Source organism: Elephantulus edwardii, unplaced genomic scaffold (assembly GCF_000299155.1).
Source record: "Elephantulus edwardii isolate Elephantulus edwardi_28Jun2011 unplaced genomic scaffold, EleEdw1.0 scaffold00148, whole genome shotgun sequence".
Classification (NCBI taxonomy): domain Eukaryota; kingdom Metazoa; phylum Chordata; class Mammalia; order Macroscelidea; family Macroscelididae; genus Elephantulus; species Elephantulus edwardii.
The window spans coordinates 7,013,886-7,032,991 of record NW_006399898.1 but is presented as its reverse complement, the minus strand read 5'-3'; the positions used below and the strand labels follow the sequence as shown (position 1 = coordinate 7,032,991).

The window sequence follows — 19,106 nt, the reverse complement described above, 5'->3', positions numbered from 1 at the left end:
GTGGTGAACAGGCAGCAAACTTGACTAGAGATTAGCTAGGAAACACTGATAAATCTGTTTACCTTGATCTCAGATACATGCCTCTGCCACAGCCCATTTGACAGATGAGGAAACTGGCTTAGGAAGGTGAAGGTGACTGGCTTCCTCTGGTTGTGGTAGAGGCGGGAACTTGGCCTTGGCCGTGGAGTGACCAGTCCCTTCCAGCTTCCTGCCTGGCCACAGGCTGTTGAATCAGCAGCAGTGCCCACAACAGGCAAACTCTGGGCTTGGGAAGCAGCACGAGGAGATAAGGCAGCCTCTGGGTGAGGCGGGAACCGGGCCGCTTCCTGCCCTTCATCTTCTCTCCATGGGCTGGAGGAGGCTGGGGCCTCAGAGCTGGTCCTTGTGCTATGACACTGTGACCTTGGCCAGGCTGCCTCATTTGGGCAATTGAGGGGAGCACTGACCTTGAGGGATGTCCTTCCTTTAGCTGTGTCCCAGAATGTGGGGCTGGTCCAGTACTGTGTCATTGGGCAAATGACTTAATCTCTCTGTGCCTCTCATATCTGTTAAGTGGAGGGAATAGACCTACTCCTTACAAGGCTCTTGAGAAGTTCAAGACACTCACTGCTTGATACATTCAACAGGTGTTTGAAGACCTACTGCATGCCAGTGGGAATTCAGACAAAGAGCTGGCCCTCAGGAAGGCAAACATGACCCAGGTAATTATGTTGACTGGTGGGGACGGGGGCAGTCTGGGACTGCTTCCTGGAGGCAGTGTTCTTGAGCTGAAACTGAGGTGTGTGAAGATATGGGAGGGGTAGAGGAAAGGCTTTGTAGGGGGAATGTGGACAGGTGAGCGAGGGGGAAAGTCTGGGGGGCCATGGTGAGGACTCGATTTTGCACTAAGGGAAATGGGGAGCTATGGGAAGTCTTAGAGCAAGCAGAGGGGTGTGTTTGGACCAGTCTCTCCACTGAGGTGTGGGGAGCAGACTGCAGGGAAGACAGGGAAGGTAGCAGTGAGGCCCAGCAGGCTGGTCCAGGCCGCTGTCCGTCTGTACTCCTGACCCCTCTGTGCTGGACCACCCCATTGCCCTTGCGTGTGCCACACCACGGCAGGAATGCTGTCCTGGCCACATCCCTGTGTGGACGTCTCTCTTCCCTGACCCTTCCTGCATCTCCTAGCCTGTTTCTGATCGTGTCAGGTGCCTATGGGGCTCTGTTTATAAAATGTTGACTGGACACTTAGTATATAAAGGAACCAACCCTGCTTTGGATCAGTCAAGGCTTGAGAGGTGGGGGTGTGAGGGTGTCCGAGGCCCCCCCAGGAACAGGATGGTGGGACGGCTTAGGGCCTGGGGGAGGAGTTTGGCCCCTGATCCGTCAGAGAGGTCTTCCTGGAGGAAGTGTTCTCAGTGCAATCTCATCAGCAAAGGCCTGTACCCTGCGGAAGGCTGGAGAGGCAGATAGGACCCTGTGGGTCAGAAGGCTGCCGGACCTTGCTCTGAGGGACTGGGGAGTTGTGTGCAGGGAGGGGACAAGGACGGAATCACCGAGGAGGAGCCTAGTGCAGTTGTCCAGGGGGACAGTGATAGGCAGGCATAGGGTGGGGAGCTGGTAGTGGACAGAGGGGAGGGTCAGCTGTGAGTCAGCTCTGACTGGATGGTACCTGACAACAAGGAGACATGGTGAGGACGGCACAGGATAGGGCGGGTTCGGCTCTGTTCTCAGGGTCACTGAGTCGGAGGTGACATGACAGAACCTGACAGCAGCCGGGACGTGAGTGGGTGTGAGGACGCCCACGTGTGGGGTGTGGGAGACAGAGGCCCCTGGCTGGACCGCAGCTGTGTACCTGCTCTGTTCACATTCCACCTGGTCCTGTCTCCTTGTCGCAGGAACCCTGACCCTGCTCTCATTTCACAGGTGTGGACCTGGTGGCCCAGACGGGCCCAGCGCTTGCCCAGGGTTCCACAGCCCATATGCTGCCCGGCTGGGATCTGAACGCAGGAGCACACTAGAAGCTGGAGGTAGGAGGGAGTGAGGTGGGAGGTTCCCGTGAGCCATGGTCTAGAGTTCATGGGCCAGGGGTCCCAGGAAATGGCATGAGTCCCATTTGGCAGGAAGAAAGACTGAGGCTCAGAGAGGGCCAAGCTGTGTCCGAGGCCACACAGCTCAGGAAGGGAGAGGACTAAACTGTGGACTTTTGGGGGCTCCGGCCTCAGGCCCCCTGCCGGTGTGGACAGACTGGGCCGAGCTGCTGTATCAAGCTGTCACTTCTTTCAGGAAGCCTCCCTTGACTGGGTGAGATGAGGGGATGAGGAAACCCAGGACCTGGCTGGGAGCAGTCGCTCCTCCGTGGGGCAGGCCGAGCTGCACTCATGCCACCTGCTCCTGGGAAGGCCGCTGCCCTGACCTCATTCCTCCTGGCCTGAGTGAGGCCACACCTAGGCAGGGGAAAGGAGCATTAATTGAGTGCCCACTGCATGCCAGGAAGAAGTACTTGGCCTTTTGAAAAATGTGGCTGCAGACCTGTCCAGGGAGATGGTGTGAAAAGGGAGTGTCCTCAGAGTGGCCCAGGAGATCCCCAGGGAGGCAGGCCCCCAGGAGGCCTGTGTTACCTTCCGGTCAGTCCCAGCTGGCCAGTTTTGTACCCTTCTTGTGCTCCTGGGGGGAAGGCGGTCAGGTTCATGGATCCATTACATACGTGACAGACGCACCTTCCTTCTGAAAGCTTTGCCTGCCTCCAGCCACATCCTCCTCCTCTGTCTTCCCTGCTCGGCTCCAGCCTCCACCCCTCTGCTCACTAGCAAGCCGGTGCGGGCGGGGACTTTGCTCGCTGCTCCCTCCCCGGCTGGAGCAGTGGCTGGCAGATGGCCAGTGCTCAGTCAATATCAGGTGGGTAAATACAGTCCCAGCAGGCCTCTGAGGTAGCTTCTCTTCCTGCCTGTTTTGTGGATGGCACATTGATTCAGAGCCACAGTGAGCAGAGCTGGGAGCTGGAAGGAAAGGTGAGGGAGGCGGTCAGCTGGCCCGACCCCAGGGGATGATGGCAGGAGCTGATCCTGAAGTGAGGCCCAGGTCCAGTCTCAGCTGCATCTAACCTGCAGTGAGGCGTCGGGCGAGTGCGGCTGGCCTTGTTCAGATGGGAGACGAGTCTCTTTCCCAGTTACGACAGTCCCGCATTGAGCTCTGTGATAAAATGCTTGGCACACTCTGGTTTGGCCTCCTCGGTGTTACCCGGGGCTACCGAGGTCCGAGCCTCAGTTTCCTGGTCTGTGGGGTGTGACGGTGGTGGGGTGGCCCGGGGTTGATGATGGTCTTGGCCTTGGCTCCCCACAGGGTCGAAGCCATGAAGCTGAATGAGCGCAGCCTGGCCTTCTATGCCACCTGCGACGCCCCTGTGGACAACGCGGGCTTCCTGTGCAAGAGGGGCGGCCGGCACGCCGCCTACCAGCGCCGCTGGTTCGTGCTGCGTGGCAACATGCTCTTCTACTTCGAGGAGCCGGCCAGCCGCGAGCCCGTGGGCGTCATCATCCTGGAGGGCTGCACGGTGGAGCTGGTGGAGGCCACCGAGGAGTTCGCCTTCGCCGTGCGCTTCGTGGGCTCGCGGGCACGCACCTACGTGCTGGCCGCCGACAGCCAGGCGGCCATGGAGGGCTGGGTGAAGGCCCTGTCCCGGGCCTCCTTCCACTACCTGCGGCTGGTGGTGCGGGAGCTGGAGCAGCAGCTGGCGGCCATGCGTGCCGGGGGGGCCTGCCCACCGCCCTGCCGGCCACGCGCCCTGCTGCCCAAGGAGAACGGCTGTGCCGTCTGGAACGCCGAGCCGCCCGCGGCCTCCGGTGCCGGCCACCAGCCTGGCCCTGACCCCCCGCCGCTGCCGCCCCGCCGCCGGGCCCCCGCCTTCAGTGGTGCACTGGACAGGGCTCCCTTCGCCCAGCTGCATGCGCACTATGGGGAGGAGGTCAGGGCGTTGCGGGCCCAGTGGTCACGGGGCCAGGCCCGGCCCTGAGGGAGTGTGGGAGCGGCCAGGCTGCCTGGAGGTTACCCGACGCCTGACCACGCAGCTGGCCCTGTGGCCACAACCACAATCAGGGTGGGGGATGGAGAAGCTGGTACTAAAGGCCCAGCTCTTGTGCAGGCCCCAAGGTTGCCTTGGCCCAGGTCCAGTCCCTGATCCCCACGAGGACTCTGGGCCGAACTGCCCACCCATGGACACTGGAAGGTCACCTGGAGGCCCAGGCCCGAGTGATTGGGGCCCCTGGCTCCAGGCCCAGGAGGCCGTGCCCTGTCCCCATGGGACCGCACGCACCTGGCCTGCTAGTCTTCAGTCTCGTCTTCCTGGACCTGGCTGACCTGGGTGACCCTGACCGAGCTGGGACCCGGCCCCCACACTTGGGGACAGGTCCATGCAGGGTGGGGTGGTCGTGAGCAGACCGACCGTCAGGGGAGGCCCAGGTGCTGCTCCGAAGGTGTCAGAACTGAAGCCAGCAAGTCTGTTTGGTTTCCAGAACCTTCGAGCTCCACACAGTTCCTTCTGCACAGCCCTGTCTCAGCTTACAGATCAGCCATGTTCCTGTCTCTGAACACACGAGCCTGTCCCCCCTCAGTCAAAAGTCTCCCCCTCCTCACCGCAGTGCCCACTTCTAGCCCAGGGAGTCTGGGGTTCAGGACCCACGCCGGCCCCCGGCACTCCCTCTGGGTCATGTTTACAATCTTCAGCGTCCTGCACCAGGGACCTGAGGACCCCATCATGCTGACCTTTACTGCCCCTGAGGCTGCCCCGGTGACAGACGAGGCCCCTGCGTTTGGAGACCCTGGGGCTTGGGGTCCTCGCCTGCCCCCAAGGCCTCACTTGCCCACTGCTGGCTCAGTGGGCGGGGCTATAGTTTTAATTTTATTTTTAAACACTTAGGGTGGTTTTCTGTAGCTATAGAGTTTGCTCTTTTACTGCTTTTGTTTCCTGTTGTCTGCTGGGGAGGGATGGGTGGCCCCAGGGCTGAGCCTGGCCGGGGAGGGGGGGACGGAGGGGGACACAGTGGGGACTGTCCATGGGGAGGGGGCAGGAGTCAGGCTGCTGAGAACCCAGTTTGGAGAGGCAGAGGTGCCCTCGAGGGCATCTTCCACTCCCCCTTCTCTCTCCCTGGGCTGCCTCTGGGGTCGGTACGGGTCCCTCCTTCCCAGAGTCCCCTGCTCTCATCTCAGTGGTCAGGCTTTTGGCCGCAGGCTCTGGGCCTTGGAGGGCTGAGATGTGAGGCAGGTGGCCCAGTTTTGGTGCAGGTTTACAGACTTAACGGTACAGAGCCCTGCACCCCGAAGTACAAGATGCCTCTGGGGTTGAGTGGAGGAGGTGGAGGCGAGGGCTGAGATAAACACAAGTTTGTCAAACGGTGGCTGTTGTGTTTGTTTTCTCCTGTCCCCGTCCGTACATTTGAGGAAGTGCCCCTGTGGGTGCCCCACTAGACTGATTCCTACAACGACATCTCTGGGCAGACAGTAGCCCATTTCACACATGGTGAAACTGAGGCTCAGGAAAGTTGAGAAACCTGCCAAGGTCCCATGACTGGGAAATGTCAGGACAGGGATGCAAACTGAATCCCTGCATTAAAAGCATAGAACTGCAGGGTGGAAGTACTGGAGTTCTGAGGCTGGGCTTGGCAGGGAGAGCAAGACGCCCAGGCTGGCCATTGGATCCCTCGTGGGGACACAGGTCAGTGAGCGAGCCTCAAGCCATGGTGGACAGTGACTGCCTCGTGGATCAGACCTGGCTCACTGGGCTTGTGGGGGACTCGGGGAAGGCAGGAGGCTGGCTCAGGGCCACCCAGTGTGACTGGGTCACAAGTGTTCCTTGTCAGCCTGGAAAAATCATGCACATTTAGGAAAATGTGGCTTAGGATGAGCCACCAGTGGTTTGCGGACAGAACTGGAGAACAAATGAGCCCCTCGTGAGGGGGTGTGTGTGCTGAGTCACCCCGTCACCTGGGCAGCAGTGGCACGCGGGAGCTGGGAAATGGCTCTCCCTGCAGCCTGCGTAGGGGCGCTGCCCGGGATACTGGTGACCACAGCTGCTGCAGAATTGGGGACTGGGCAGGGGAGAGGCAGCCCTGAGAGGAAGGGCCACTACGAGGGGACAGACTGAACAGGGCTGCTGGGCGGACAGATGAACAGATGGGTCCACGCGTGGACTGATGCTGCAGACAGATCCGTGACTGCCACTGAGAATGGACTCTAAGGACGTCCTAATGACCAAGCACCACAGTGTCAGAGACTCTGCCTACCCATGACCCATTTGGTCAGTAGGACTGGGGTCTTCTAAGTTTGTGAGTGGACACTGAAGGTTCAATGAGTGGTCTCTTGTCTGGAGCAAAGAGGAGTGAAGAAAATCAAAGATCTGAATTGAGTGAGACTAGAGCCTGTGAAGCCAGCCGCCATGACCTAGGTGGTGCACAGGGCCACTGCTGGCTGCCCAGAAGGGATCTCGATAGAACCTTCTAGAATGTGGAACAAGACTCTTAGTAAAAAAAGACCCAAGCTAACTAGTCAGAGACTGGAATTCCTGAGACTAAGCTCCGGGTCACCCCTCAGCCTGTACCTGATCGCTTCTCAGCTTCCACGAAAACCAGGACCATTCAGGGGTCAGTAAGACTGGCAGGGACACGCCCTTAGGACCGTCAACCATGTAAGATCAACAGGGCCACAGGTGTCCAGGGAGAAAGCTCAGAGGACAGGGAGGGGTAAGAGGACAAAGAGAAAAGGGCATACAGGGACGTAACGAGAAGAGTGCTGGTACCTCCTGGGGACTGCAGTCAGAGTCGGAACGAAACGCAGAAATGGCTGAGTGGAAACCAGTTTGCTGTCACAGTAAAAAGCTGACAGAGTGACAGGCCTGCCTGCCCTCCAGGTGGACTGAAAGGTGGAGGGGGCCAGGCTGGCGCCAAGGTAAGTGTGGACAGCCACTGTGAACACGTCAGCGTCTCCCCTTGACCAGAAGTGTCCAGGTCCAGAGTTGAAGGGAGGCGGGGAACCTGGCCTCCACCGTGGGGAGAACTGGACGTGGATGGGAGGTGCATTCCGAGAAGCCGCTTGAGGTAGGGGTGAGAACCCAGGTCAGAGATGCCACGCTGGCTGCCCACCACCCCCCACCCAGGATGACCAGTCAAGTTAGTCAGCTCTGCTGTCCCTGTTCCTCTCTCAGGGGCTGGCTACATGTTAGGCGCTGAAGTGAGGGTGTGTGACCCAATTTTGGCCAATGATGCATAAGGGGATGGGTCATCTTGTCCTCTGAGAAGGGTTATGTTTGTGATGGCTGGTGCTGTGGCAGCCACCCCGTGATCATGAAGTAGGCTCCTGAGGAAATGCTCTCACACTGACCTTGGCACATGCTGGAAAATGTCTTTGAACTGTTGACTTTGCCAGCTTGGAGCCTGTCTACCTATGGGCGACTTGAGGTAATAAATGCCCGTGTTCCTAAAGCTCGGAGCAGGGCTTTTCTGTGACTTCCTGACAGAAAACGCTGCCAGGCGCTGGTCTTTGCTAGGAGAGGGCCCTCAGATCAGCAGCCCCATGCCCACACGGGGCCCAGGCTGTGTGCCCTCCCTGCTCACTCTCCTCACCCACTGGACACAAGGACCAGACTCTGTGACTGGCCGCTCAGAGCCCAGCCAAGAACCAGTGACGTCTGATGTTTGTGGAAAATGAACAGACTAATACCCCAAAAGACCAGATTCTGCTCACTGTACCTGCGCCTGGGGTCCTGGGTGGCTTGTGGGGGAGCCAGCCTGACGGGGTGTGCCCACCTGGGAACCCTGAGGCTGGCTCTGAGGGTGGGCGCCTGCCTCCCCGTGACCAGGCCCCCCCCCTTTCCATCTGCAGCAGAAGCCTGGGAAGCCAACGGGCCGGCTGGAGGACCGACATGAAGGGTGGGGTAGCCGTCCTGAGGGGTGTGAGGTGAGGGCGGGGGCCTGAGGGAGGCCTAAGTGGAGCGAGGTCTGCAGCTTCCTGCCCATCTGCCCTGCAGACCTTCAAGGAGCCCGCTTCCCTCCACCCGACAGTCTCGGGGCTCCCCGCTTGTCTGGCCGTGCCTTCTCTGTTTCTGGCACACCCACAGGCCAAGCTGACTGCTCCCTCTGCAGAGCCCGGCCAGTGGTTGTCAGGACCCCTTGGCTGCCCCCGGGGGACCGCAGGCCAGGCCCCCCACCATGGGGGGCTTGATGGGCGGCTTCAGCAGCCTCGAGCTTAGGGAGGCTGGGGATCCCTGGGGGGTTCCAGGGATTTGCCTCCTGTTCCCACCCTGACTGCTGCCCACTCTGGCTCAGGTCTGCCACAAGCCAGCAGGCCAATGGCCCAGGGTCCTCAGCAATGACACCTGGTCTCCCTGCCCCCCCAGCTCCCATGAATCCCCTGGCCTCCCCATCCCCCTGCCCCGTCTGATTACCCTGCCCCTCCTGGTTCCCTGCTTCCTCCAATGACCCTGCCCTGCCTGGCCCCTCCTGGTTCTTGTCCCCCTCTCTCCCTACCTGCCCTGGCCCGACTGCTCTCCAGTCCCCTGTGCCCCAAGACCATCTGCCCCCCTGGACCTCTGCCTGCCCTGGCCCACCTGCCCATATGGTACCCACCGCCCCCCTGCTCCCCCGTCTCCCTGCCTTCCCCTGTTCTGCCTGGACGGGTGGCGCAGAGGTAAGCTTTTAGAAAAGCCTGGCTCAGTTTAAAGAACAGGTCCAGGCTGGCTTTTCACCCCAAGGCCGGCTGAGGGTTGACAGAAGGATCTAGACCAGGAGAAACAGAAGTCTGGAGTGGGAGGGGGCTTTGCCTGTCACAGAGGGGGCACCCCGAGCCCTCCCCAGGCCCTCCATCAGGCTTGCATGGCTCCCTGGTGCCCTTGGCTCGTCTAGAATGTCCAGCTCCCTTTGAGTCATCTCCTGCCTTCTTCATCCCTGTCCCCCTCCTCTGCTTCTCCTTAGCTCTTGCCATTGCTCAGGTTTTGGCTGAAATGCTCCCCTTTCCAGGAAGCCTTCTTGGACTGTCATGGTCCCTGTATTCCAGAGTAGATTCTCAAGAAATACTTAAGGGCTAGGTGAACAGTAATGCGGTTATCCATCCTTATCTCAGCTCTCTGTACACTAACCCCACCCCTCTGTCCACACCCAGCTTAATCAGAAGGCTGGCCCCTCCTGCCTGGGCCCTCATCTCTGCCCCCCCCCTATAATTCTCACACTGTTGACTCCAGATGGCCCAGTGTGGACCCCCTGTCCCTGGATCCTAGGAGGCTTCTGTGTCTTTTCTGCTCTGCCTCCTATGCACCCCACGTCTGTGGGGCTTCTGGCCTCCGGCCCTATCAGGAGCTGTGCAGAGGAACCAGGCCTCGGTTTTCTTTAACTGGCTTATGAGGAAGGGGCCATAACTTTCCTCCCCATGTCACAGATGAGGAACTTGCCCCTCAGGGCTCCAGCCGCTGGTCATCCTATTCGAGGTGGGGCGAGCTGGTCATTTAGTGCAAGCTCAGGATGAAAAGCCGGAGCCACTGGCAAGTTTCCACCTGACAGAGCGCAGCAGTGTCCTGGGACTCATGTGGCCCTGGCTGAGGTGAGCCGCGTGCAGCTGGACATGCACAAGGGCCCCGGGCACCATCCTCACCGTTCCCTGCACTTGCTCCCTCTTCATAATGACCCGGACCTGGCTGTGCTGATATTCCCACTTTCCAGGCGAGGACACTGAGGCCGTAGGCACAGAGCTGGGGAGGGGCCTACCACACCTGGCCTCCCTGGTATTTCTGTCAGGAGGAGAGGGCACCACTCATGCACGTGCCCTTTGTAGTGGGCCAGACCTCATGCTGCCAAGAGAGGCCAGGGCTAGATTCCACAGGGCATGTCCCCAGGTCAGAAGACCCACACGAGTCCTACACAGCCTCCTGGGAGGGCCAATTCCACAGGGCATGTCCCCCAGTCAGTAGACTCCTGGGAGGCCTGGGGCTGTCCACGTTCCCCCCTGCCCCGCGTCAGTAGACGCACGCTAGTCCTACACAGCCTCCTGGGAGGCCCGGGGCTGTCCACGTCCCCTGGGCTGCAGCCCCGCGGCAGGAACAAAGCAAGCAGGACCCCAGGAGTTGCACAATTCTGTATTTAGCGACTCACAGAACTTGTTCCTTTTCTTTTTTTAAAAGTTTAGACAAAGTTCATCAATCTCTCATAGAAACGGTTTTGTGGCAGTTTCCCCCGTTACAGGATGTGAACCTGACAGTTGCTCACACAGGGCCACTAGCTTTGAGCAGGACAGGATTTTCATGTTCAAAGACCACACAACTCAGTGCTTCACCGAATCCGCCGTTCTCAAGCCAGAGTAAGTTCATCCGGGCCGTGTGGGTGTGACGCTAAGAGGCGTCTCCCCATGGCTGTCTTGGAGGTCACAGGGTGGCCAAGGAGAGGGTCCATTTGTTCCAGATTTGAGTACTCTGAAAATTATTGGTCACTGGGTCCTAGTGTCAAAATATAAAAATACCTTCATCTGGATAAAAATGTATACAGTGGAAAAGTAGTCAGTGTAGAGGCCGGGAGGGCGAGGACGACTCCCCGTGTGGGTGGTGTTGCTGCCCCTTGCCTGGTGGGAGACCAGAGGCCCCCCCTGAACAGCCTCCCCTGGGCCCTCTGGTCACTGAGCGGGCACATGATGTCTCCCCGCACTGGCCGCACGTGCGGGGTCCTGCTGGCCACTGGCTTGAGTTGCTTTGTAATCTCTGTCATGCTGAACCCCATGGGGGTGTCACTCACTCCAGCCTTTCCCCTGGACAGTCTGACAAAGGCAAAGAGAAAAACTAGGGAGCTTTTCAACGACCAGTTGAAACGACGGCTCGGGGTGGGAACTCTGACCTGGGCGCTGGACTTGGGCGGCCTCAGATGCTGGGCCTTGAAGGCAGAGGCTGGGATGCGGCTGGGTGGGTGTGCAGTGGGGACCCTGGCCTCCTCACTGTGTCCCGTGGGGGGACGCAGAGCCAGACAGGCCTTCCAGATCAGCTCCAGGGTCAGCTGGTGAGGAAGACGGGCGCGGGGGCGCTCCCTGGCTGCTGGGGAGACAGAGGCCACGTGCACTCCAGGCTCCAGGCCCTCTGCTGTCCTCTTCAGGGTGGGGAAGCAGTTTGCTGTGCACCATGCCACGTCTTGCACAGGCTGCTGGGCCACAGGCCACCTCTGCCCATCACAAGAGCACGGGACATTCTGGGTGACCAAGTGCCCAGGACGACTGAGTCGAACACGTCCTCCACGGCCTCGGACTTCATTTAGAGTCTTCTGGACTGTCGCTTCTGGGCAAGGCTCTGGAGGGGAGCCCGTGTCTCACAGACGAGGGGGTGGGGTTCAAAGGTTATCTAAGTAATCTGGGTCAGTCTTAGAGTGTCCTGTGATGGCTTTGAGTAATTGTCTTCTTTTAATCTCATCTAGTGGCAAAAAAAAACAATACAACTTCAGTGTATAACTCGCAACAGTTGTGACAGCATCCTGATTTTTATATCTCTCTGTAATATCAAAACAGCCTCAGCTGGGAATAAATTCCAAAGGATCCTTTATTAAAATAGCTAAAAGAGGTCTATAAATATTTCTTTCTTTTTCTAAAAGAGTTTGGAGTTTGCAGGTGAAAACGTGGTGCTTTCGCTGGGGTGGAGCTCCGGGCACTGGAGGAGTGGAGGTAGGACCTGTCCCGGCCCCTCACGCCCCACTCCGTGAAAGCAGGGTGCTCCCCGCAAGGCCGAGGGAGGGGACGGCGCCCCCAGGGCCTTCAGAACTCCCACTCCAGGGCCTCCTCCCGGTTCGCAGCCCGCTCCAGCCGGTAGATGATGCTGTTCAGGTTGGCCATTTTCTCGTGCCTCCGCTGCAGGCTGGGGTTCACCTTGGCGCTGGGGTGCAGGGCCCCGGCTGTGTCAGCCGTGGGGCTAGCACTGGGCACTTTGGCAAGGGGGGCTCCTGGTGGGGATGGAGAGATGGGGGCTGAGGAGGAGGGTACGGGGGACACGGACATCAGGAGGCCTGGTGAGGAGGCGGCCGAGGGCGAGTTGAGAGATACCTCCAGGCTGCAGCGTGAGGACTCGGAGGCCGACTTAAAACTTAGGGGGTCCATGTGGGACTGCTCGTTCTCCCGGGGTGGATGCACCAAGGGGAAGTCCGGGGCGGTCCCGCCGGGAAGGAGGGTCTCTGGGGCCACTCTGGGGAGCCCTTTGTTTTCTGGAGGCTCAGGGTGCTGCACCTTGGGGAGCCCCTGGTCCTTGTCCGGCTCCCCTAAGTTCTGGGGTCTGCTGTCCGCCTCATCCTCTGTCTGCTCCTGCTTCACCGTCACTGGGGCCTTGTCCTGGGTGCTCAGGGGCCTGGCGCTCTCTTCGACGCCCTCCCGAAGCTCCAGGTCCTTCACTGTGGGCTTCTGGTCCTCAGTCTCGGAGCTGGGACTCTGAGGGGTGGGGTCCAGCTGGGAGTGGACTGGTGGCAGAACACTGGGTGCCCCGCTTGGGTCAAGGTCTGGTTCGTCCTGGGTGCCCTCCACCAACATCTCTCGGCGCATCCGAGACCTGGGCAGGCAGAGAGAGCAATGAGCTGAAGGCTGGACGGGAGCCTGTGAAGCGTGGTCAGGGCCCTGGACCCTACCCGCTCCCCACACGTCCTCTTAACAGCTCTCAGCAACCCCAGCACCATGAATGCCAGCATCAGCCCCTTCACAGAGGAAGCAACGTCAGACCACCAGCTGGAAGTGGCAGTGCTGGGACTTGAACTCAAGACACTCATGATCAAGACCTCTGCTGCTCCAGGAAGGAGCCACCAGCCACACACGTGGCCCTGGAGTGCTGGACACGTGTCTCATGCCAGTGAGATGGACTGTGAGGGTGTCAGACATGTGGCTTCTGAAGGCTCACCAAACGTCCTGCCACTGCGGCAGTTCCCCCATGGTGACTATTCAGGGCCTCGGGGGTGTCGGAGCTCAGTGAAGCTCAGTGACGTCTCCGTGGATGCAGACTGCCCTGTCCTCTCCTGCAGAGCGCTGGCAGGTTCAAACCCCGGGCCTTCTCTCGGCAGCTTCAGCTCTCCATCACGAGAGCTCCTTTATCTTGAAACCCCCAAACTTGACAGCCTCTTTCCCTTTTGATAGTTTAGAGCCCATGGATAGTGTTTGTGTACCGATCGCCTACACGACGCTGACGTCTTGGACTTCTCAGCTTGAATATAAGGCACGATTACAGCTAACGCTAACCTGTTTCCTGTTGCTTGTCTGACGGCACTGTCCTCGAACCCCTCCAGGCCAAGCTGAGACTTGCCTCACAACAGCAAGGCCCTGCAGCCCAGAAAGGGAAACTGAGGCACAGAGGTCACCACGAGCTGGGACCAGAACTGAGGGAGCCCAAATTCCACCCAGGATCCGTCACTTCCACAGCCCTCCCGCTGTCTGAGGGGGACAGAGAGGCGTCGTTAGATTCAGGGCAGCAGAGACCAGAAATGGGCTAATCATTCTCCTGGTAACACTTGAGGGCCAGCGAGGGGGAACGGCTTGGCCCTCTCCCCACAGATGAGTCGGGTGACTGCATTCCAGGGCTTCCTCCAGCACCTGCCAAGCTCCCAGCCTAGCCTTTCTGAAGCCTTTATTCCATGACCTAACAGCCCTGTTTAAACGGTAATAACAGGTCACGGTGAGTGTTCATCACGGGGCAGACACCGCACTGGACATGCGTGCCAGTCACCTGAGCTGGGGACACCCGCCTCTGCCTCCTCCCCCGAGGAGACCTGCTTCAGAGAGTCGGCAAGGGGCGGAGGTGCGCTCTGCTCCTCCCTGCTCCCCGTCCTTTCCTCAGGGGCCAGGCGGGGAGTGGGCCCGGCCTCAGGAGCCCAGGCCGTCTTCTCAGGCCCCAGCCCCTCTCCCAGGGCTGAGTTCCCACCTTGCGGGGAGCTTTGCCATCTCCTGTAGCCCCTCCAGAGGGAGGGCGGTGGTGGGATGTGGGTGCCAGGATGGCCTCGAACACAAAGCTCTCCTGGTCGAATTTCCCAACACCAGATCTTTATTAAAAGACCAACAGGAGGGCCACACAGGAGACGCACAGTCATTCGTCTTCATGTTAATTAGTCTTTTTGTTCAACCATCGATTTCTAACTTTGAAGCATGGTTCCCAAAACTTTCTGTCCTGTCGAACACCTGCTCAGAGGCCCTGAATTCAGCAACAATATTGGAATAGGAATGCCTGTTTAACAGAGGCCCTTCCTGCTGGTCTCTTGGTGCTGCTAAAAGCAGGACTTTGTCTTGCTCTTTGTTATATTTCCAGCACCTATCACCACACCTGCTGGTATTAAAATAATACAGACAGGAGAGAAAGGAAAAGAAAAACCAACCCACAATGGCTATCAGGAGAGACTCTGAAAATTGCACTGTGTTTCAAGAAGATAAAACGAAGGGAAGAGATGCTAAAGGGAAAGAAACGGACAGAAGATTTCAAAGGGCAGCTGGAGAAGACAAAGTATTATCATGGATTGTGGAGCTGGAGAATAGAAAAGGAAAAGCTTGCTTTAGTATTTCTCAAGTTGAAAGAACTGAAAAAAATTCAAGTCTCGAGTTGCATAGTGTCTCTCAGTATTGCAACGGACAGAAAAACCCTGAATGATCCAAGTGAGGAGGCCTTGAAACGCGTGGTGCAGAAAATCAAAGACTATGGCATTCAACAGGGATTACAGCTCACCACCAACAAGACAGAAGTGCTCAACACTGGGTAAACAGGCAGTAACGAGACAGGTGGAGAGAAGACTGAACTGTCAGGGGTCTCACCTTACTCGACTTCTCAATCAACACCCCTGGTCCCCGCACTCAAGAAACTGGAAGACATTGTGCCTTGGCAAAATCTGCTGTCGGGGACCTCTCCAAAGTGCTGAGAAGCAGTGATCGCAGTCCATGACTAAGGTGTCTCTGTTCTTCAGGTTGTGATCTTTTCAGTCACTTGCTATTGACCTGACAGGTGGGCAATAAACAAGGATGACAGAAGAAGAATTGACACCACTGAGATGTGGTGTTGGAGGACAGTACTAGAAGCCATGACTTGCTAAAGGAACAGAAAAGTATGTCTGGAAAAAGTTCAGCCGGAGTTCTCCTTGGAATCAAGGATGGCCAAGCTTCGTCTGACATACTTTGGACACGTTACTTGAGAGGCTATTCCGTGGAAGGAGACATCACACTTGGAAAAGTGGGTCAGCAGTGCAACCCCTAAGCCACCAGGTCTCCAGAGCTGAGTAAAGTGTACAGCGTACAGGTGTTTATTTACATCGATGACAACTAAGGTATGGATGGTGAGTATGGTGGGTATGTAGTGTATCAAAAGAAAAAGAATTAGACAAAACGTTTCAGAACTTTTTTCAAACTTAAAGAAAAATAAGAAGGAGGGAATACACGAAGTCACTATACAAAAAAAAAAAAAAAAGAGAACTGGTTAGTACTCAAATAGTTCAGGAAGTACCAGAAGATAAAGAACCAGTGGCGATGAGGGAAGAAGTTCAAGCTGTTCTGAGGGCACTGGCAAACAGTAAGGCCCCAGGAATCGACGCGATATCAAATGACACATTCCAAGTAACAGATGCAGCCCTGGACATGCTCACTAGTCTATGCCAGGAAGTTTGGAGGACAGCTGTTTGGCCAACTAACCACAAGAGGTCCATATTTGTTCAAATTCCCAAGAAAGGTGACCCAACAGAGTGTGGAAATTATCGAACAATATCATTAATCTCACATGCAAGCAAAATACTGCTTGATCATATTAAAATGGCTAGAATGTATCTAGACAGAGAACTGCCAGAAGTTCGAGTGGCATTTAGAAGATTCTGTGGCACCAGATATCACTGCTGATGCCAGATGGATCTTGCCTGAAAGCAGAGAGTACCAGAAGAATGTCTACCTGTGTTTCACTGACTATGCAAAGGTATTTGAATATTGAATCATAACAAACTACAGCTACTACTGAGATGAACAGGAATTTCAGAACATTTAATTTGCTTATACGAAAACTATACCTAGACCAAGAAGTTATGGTCTGAACCTAGCAAGGGAACATTATGTAGTTTAGAACTGTTAAGAGGAGTAGCAACAGGTAAAGGCTACACTCAGGGCTGTATCCTTTCTCTACACCTATTCAATTTGTGTGCTGAAAAAATTATACGAGAAGCTGGACCTTAGGAAAGAGTGCTGCATCAGGATCAGAGGGAAACTCATCAATAACCTGCGTTATGCAGAGGACAAAAACTTTTTTGCTGAAAACGTCAGGAGGACTTGAAGCGGTTGCCACAGAGGGTGGAAGATTACAGCCTCCACTGTGGATTACATCTCAACATCAAGAAAACAATCCTAACCACTGGGCCAATGGTTCATCAGAGATGAAGAAGAGATAGGTTAGGGCAATCAACACTCTTCATATCAGCAGTCAGATCTGGAGATGCACAGAACTGGGCAAGAGAGGGACCTCTCCAAGTCCAGGAGAGCAGGAATGTCAGTCCAAAGACTAAGGTGCACCTGATCAAAGCCATAGTCTTTCCGATGAGCTGTGATGCTCCTGAGAGCTGGACAGTGAATTAGGATGACAGGAGAAGAGGCAATGTCTTTAAGCTGCTGTGTTGGAGAACAGTAAATGTCCCGTCGACTTCCAAAAAAAAGGAACAGATATGTCCTGGACAAACTGAAGCTTCATTTTGCAAACTTCGGGTATGTTGCTAGGAGAGGCTATTCTTTGGAAAGGGGTATCATGCTTGAACGATGGAGGGTCAGCGAGAGAGACGCCCTCAGTGAGATGGATTAACACACAGACTGTAGTCCTGGCCCAGGTGTGTCAGAGAGGATGTGGACGGCTCTGGATAGGAGAGGGCTCAGGTCTGCTGTTCATGTGTTGCTGTAAGTCTTACCCAACAGCTCCCGATGCCACCAGCAATCACGGTCCCTGGCACAGGGCAGGAACTCAGCATTTACCGAGTGAAGGAAAGGATCCTTCTGTAATGATCTCTTGCTCTTTTTTAGAAAATTATTTCTTTGGGGATTATTTCTTACAAGAGAGGCATTCCTCAACTCTGTTCATCCTTCAAAAGTCGGCTTAACAGCCCCCTCCTCTATGGGGAAGAGGACTCCAACAAGACGGGCCGACGCGGTGACAGCAGTCACGGCTGGTACACAGCAGACACTGAGGATGACACGGGGCAGGGCGGGGCTGAGCTCCGCTGTTGACAGGGTCGACTCGATGGTACCTCACAACCACCTGCGCTAAGTCTTCCCCAGGAAGCCGTCCCTGTTCTCTGGGTCTCCTGTGCTGGGGTGGAACGGTCGGGGTCATAACCGAGAGCTCCTGGAGGGCAGGACTGACGCTGCGCCCTCTCACTCCAGCCCTGGCACTGTATGCCGGTCAACACTGGAAAGTGGGCGCTGAGTGGAGACGCTGGATGATAAGGGAGTTTTCAGTTTCTGTATGCAACCCGAGAGGAGAAGTTGCCCTATTTCCCTGGGAAGGATGTGGGAGGAGGGAGGCTCCCAGGACCCCCTGACCTGTTCTTGGGAAGGCTCTGGCCTGATCCAGGCCATTAAGTGACATAATAGCGTGTTGACACTGGAGCTTGTGGGGAGGCAACTCGCCCCAGGCCACTCAGTCAAGATGGGATTTGAACTCTGTCTGCAGCATGCTAATGCTTGGGCTGAGGGAAGGGGACCTCAGGGCTCCACTCTCCCCATCTGCTTCCTCTTCTGGGGGTAAAGCCGGCTGTGTTTCCTAAGGGATGGTGGTTTACCACCCAGGCACTGGAGACACTTCCTGCCCAGGAAGCCTGGGGGTTGCTGGGAGTGCGCCTCAGACCCATCACTGAGGGACTGACTGTGACTCACAGTGACCCTGCATGACCGCAGCCCGGCTGGGTTCTGCAGCTGCGGTCCTAACCCCTTCATCCTCCCCCAGGAAGCAGCGGGCAGGTTCCACTGCGCTAACAGGCCACCTTGTGTCTCAGATGGGGTTTCCAGGCCACCTTTCTCCCCAGCTCCCCAGCTGGCCCTGGAAGCCTTTGGGGACTCCTGACCCAGTGCATGCCTGACCGGCCTGGCCCTGAAGACCAAGGGCCCCTCTGCCATCCAGATGAGGGGGTGGGAGAACCTTAGGGAGGGGCAGCATGGTAGTGGGATTCACCTGGTCCCCAAGAAGGCTGGGCCTGGAGAGGCAGCCAGGGAAGTCCCTGTGGCCTTGGAGGTGGCTTCCCCCAGGAGTTCTGTGGTGTGACGGCTCCCCAGGGGCTGACACTGGGCCAGTTGGACTAAAGGACATCAGCACCCACCACTTAATGCTAGGCCATCACCTTGTCAGAACAAAGTTCTGATGTTAAGATGCCCGTTTTAGAGTGAGAAGCCCGAGGCCTGGGAAGTGAGGGACTTGCCCAGGGCTCCACGCTGGAAAGGGGCATGGCCAGTGCTGGGTTGCATGGCCAGGATGCCAATGCTCTGACCCTAAACCCCCAAAATCCTAAATCCACAGCGCTGAGTCGGATGGAGAACTGTCCACGGGGTTCCCCAGGAATAAACCTTTACCAAGCAGACGGCCTGCCTCCTCCTCCTCCTCCTGGGGACTCGCGGGCTGGTGGGATCCGACTGTCAGCCAGTGTGTGTAGCCTAATGCATAAACCACAGTGCCACCTGACGTCTTTCCTGCAATATGACTCCTTCCCAGGCCATGTGCGGCTAATGTCTGTTCACATTTGTGTAGTTCAGTGTCCTTACCTCCCCAGGCCATGCTGACCCCCTCTGGACTCTGGGATGGGGATGGGTCCCTGCAGGCCTTGGGATGAAGAAAGGGTCCTTGCAGGTCCTGGGACAAGGAAGGGGTCCCTGCCAGCTTTAGGACAGGGAGGGGTCCCTGCAGGCCCTGGTATGGGGAATGGGGGTCCCTGCAGGCCCTGGTATGGGGAATGGGGGTCCCTGCAGGCCCTGGGATGGGGAGGGGTTCCTGCAGGCCCTGGGATGGGGAGGGGTCCCTGCAGGCCCTGGGATGGGGGATGGGGGTCCCTGCAGGCCCGGGGATGGGGAGGCATCCCTGCAGGCCCTGGGATGGAGAATGGGGGGGTCCCTGCAGGCCCTGGGATGGAGGATGGGGGATGAGGTTCCCTGCAGGCCCT

At 57.2% G+C, this 19,106-nt stretch overlaps 2 protein-coding genes across 2 annotated transcripts in view; one reads left to right on the top strand and one right to left on the bottom strand.

The window, feature by feature from the left end:
- The first annotated feature begins 3,328 nt into the window (after nt 1–3,328).
- Nucleotides 3,329–3,988, top strand: FAM109A (family with sequence similarity 109, member A). The gene has a single exon (XM_006894722.1). The coding sequence runs from the start codon at nt 3,329–3,331 to the stop codon at nt 3,986–3,988; it is 660 nt and encodes a 219-aa protein (XP_006894784.1).
- Nucleotides 3,989–11,739: 7,751 nt separating this feature from the next.
- Nucleotides 11,740–19,106, bottom strand: part of CUX2 (cut-like homeobox 2) — a 128,225-nt gene continuing 120,858 nt past the window's right edge. Inside the window, exon 26 of the mRNA XM_006894721.1 lies at nt 11,740–12,520. Within this exon, the coding sequence (XP_006894783.1) occupies nt 11,740–12,520 (781 nt within the window). The remainder of the gene's footprint in view (nt 12,521–19,106) is intronic.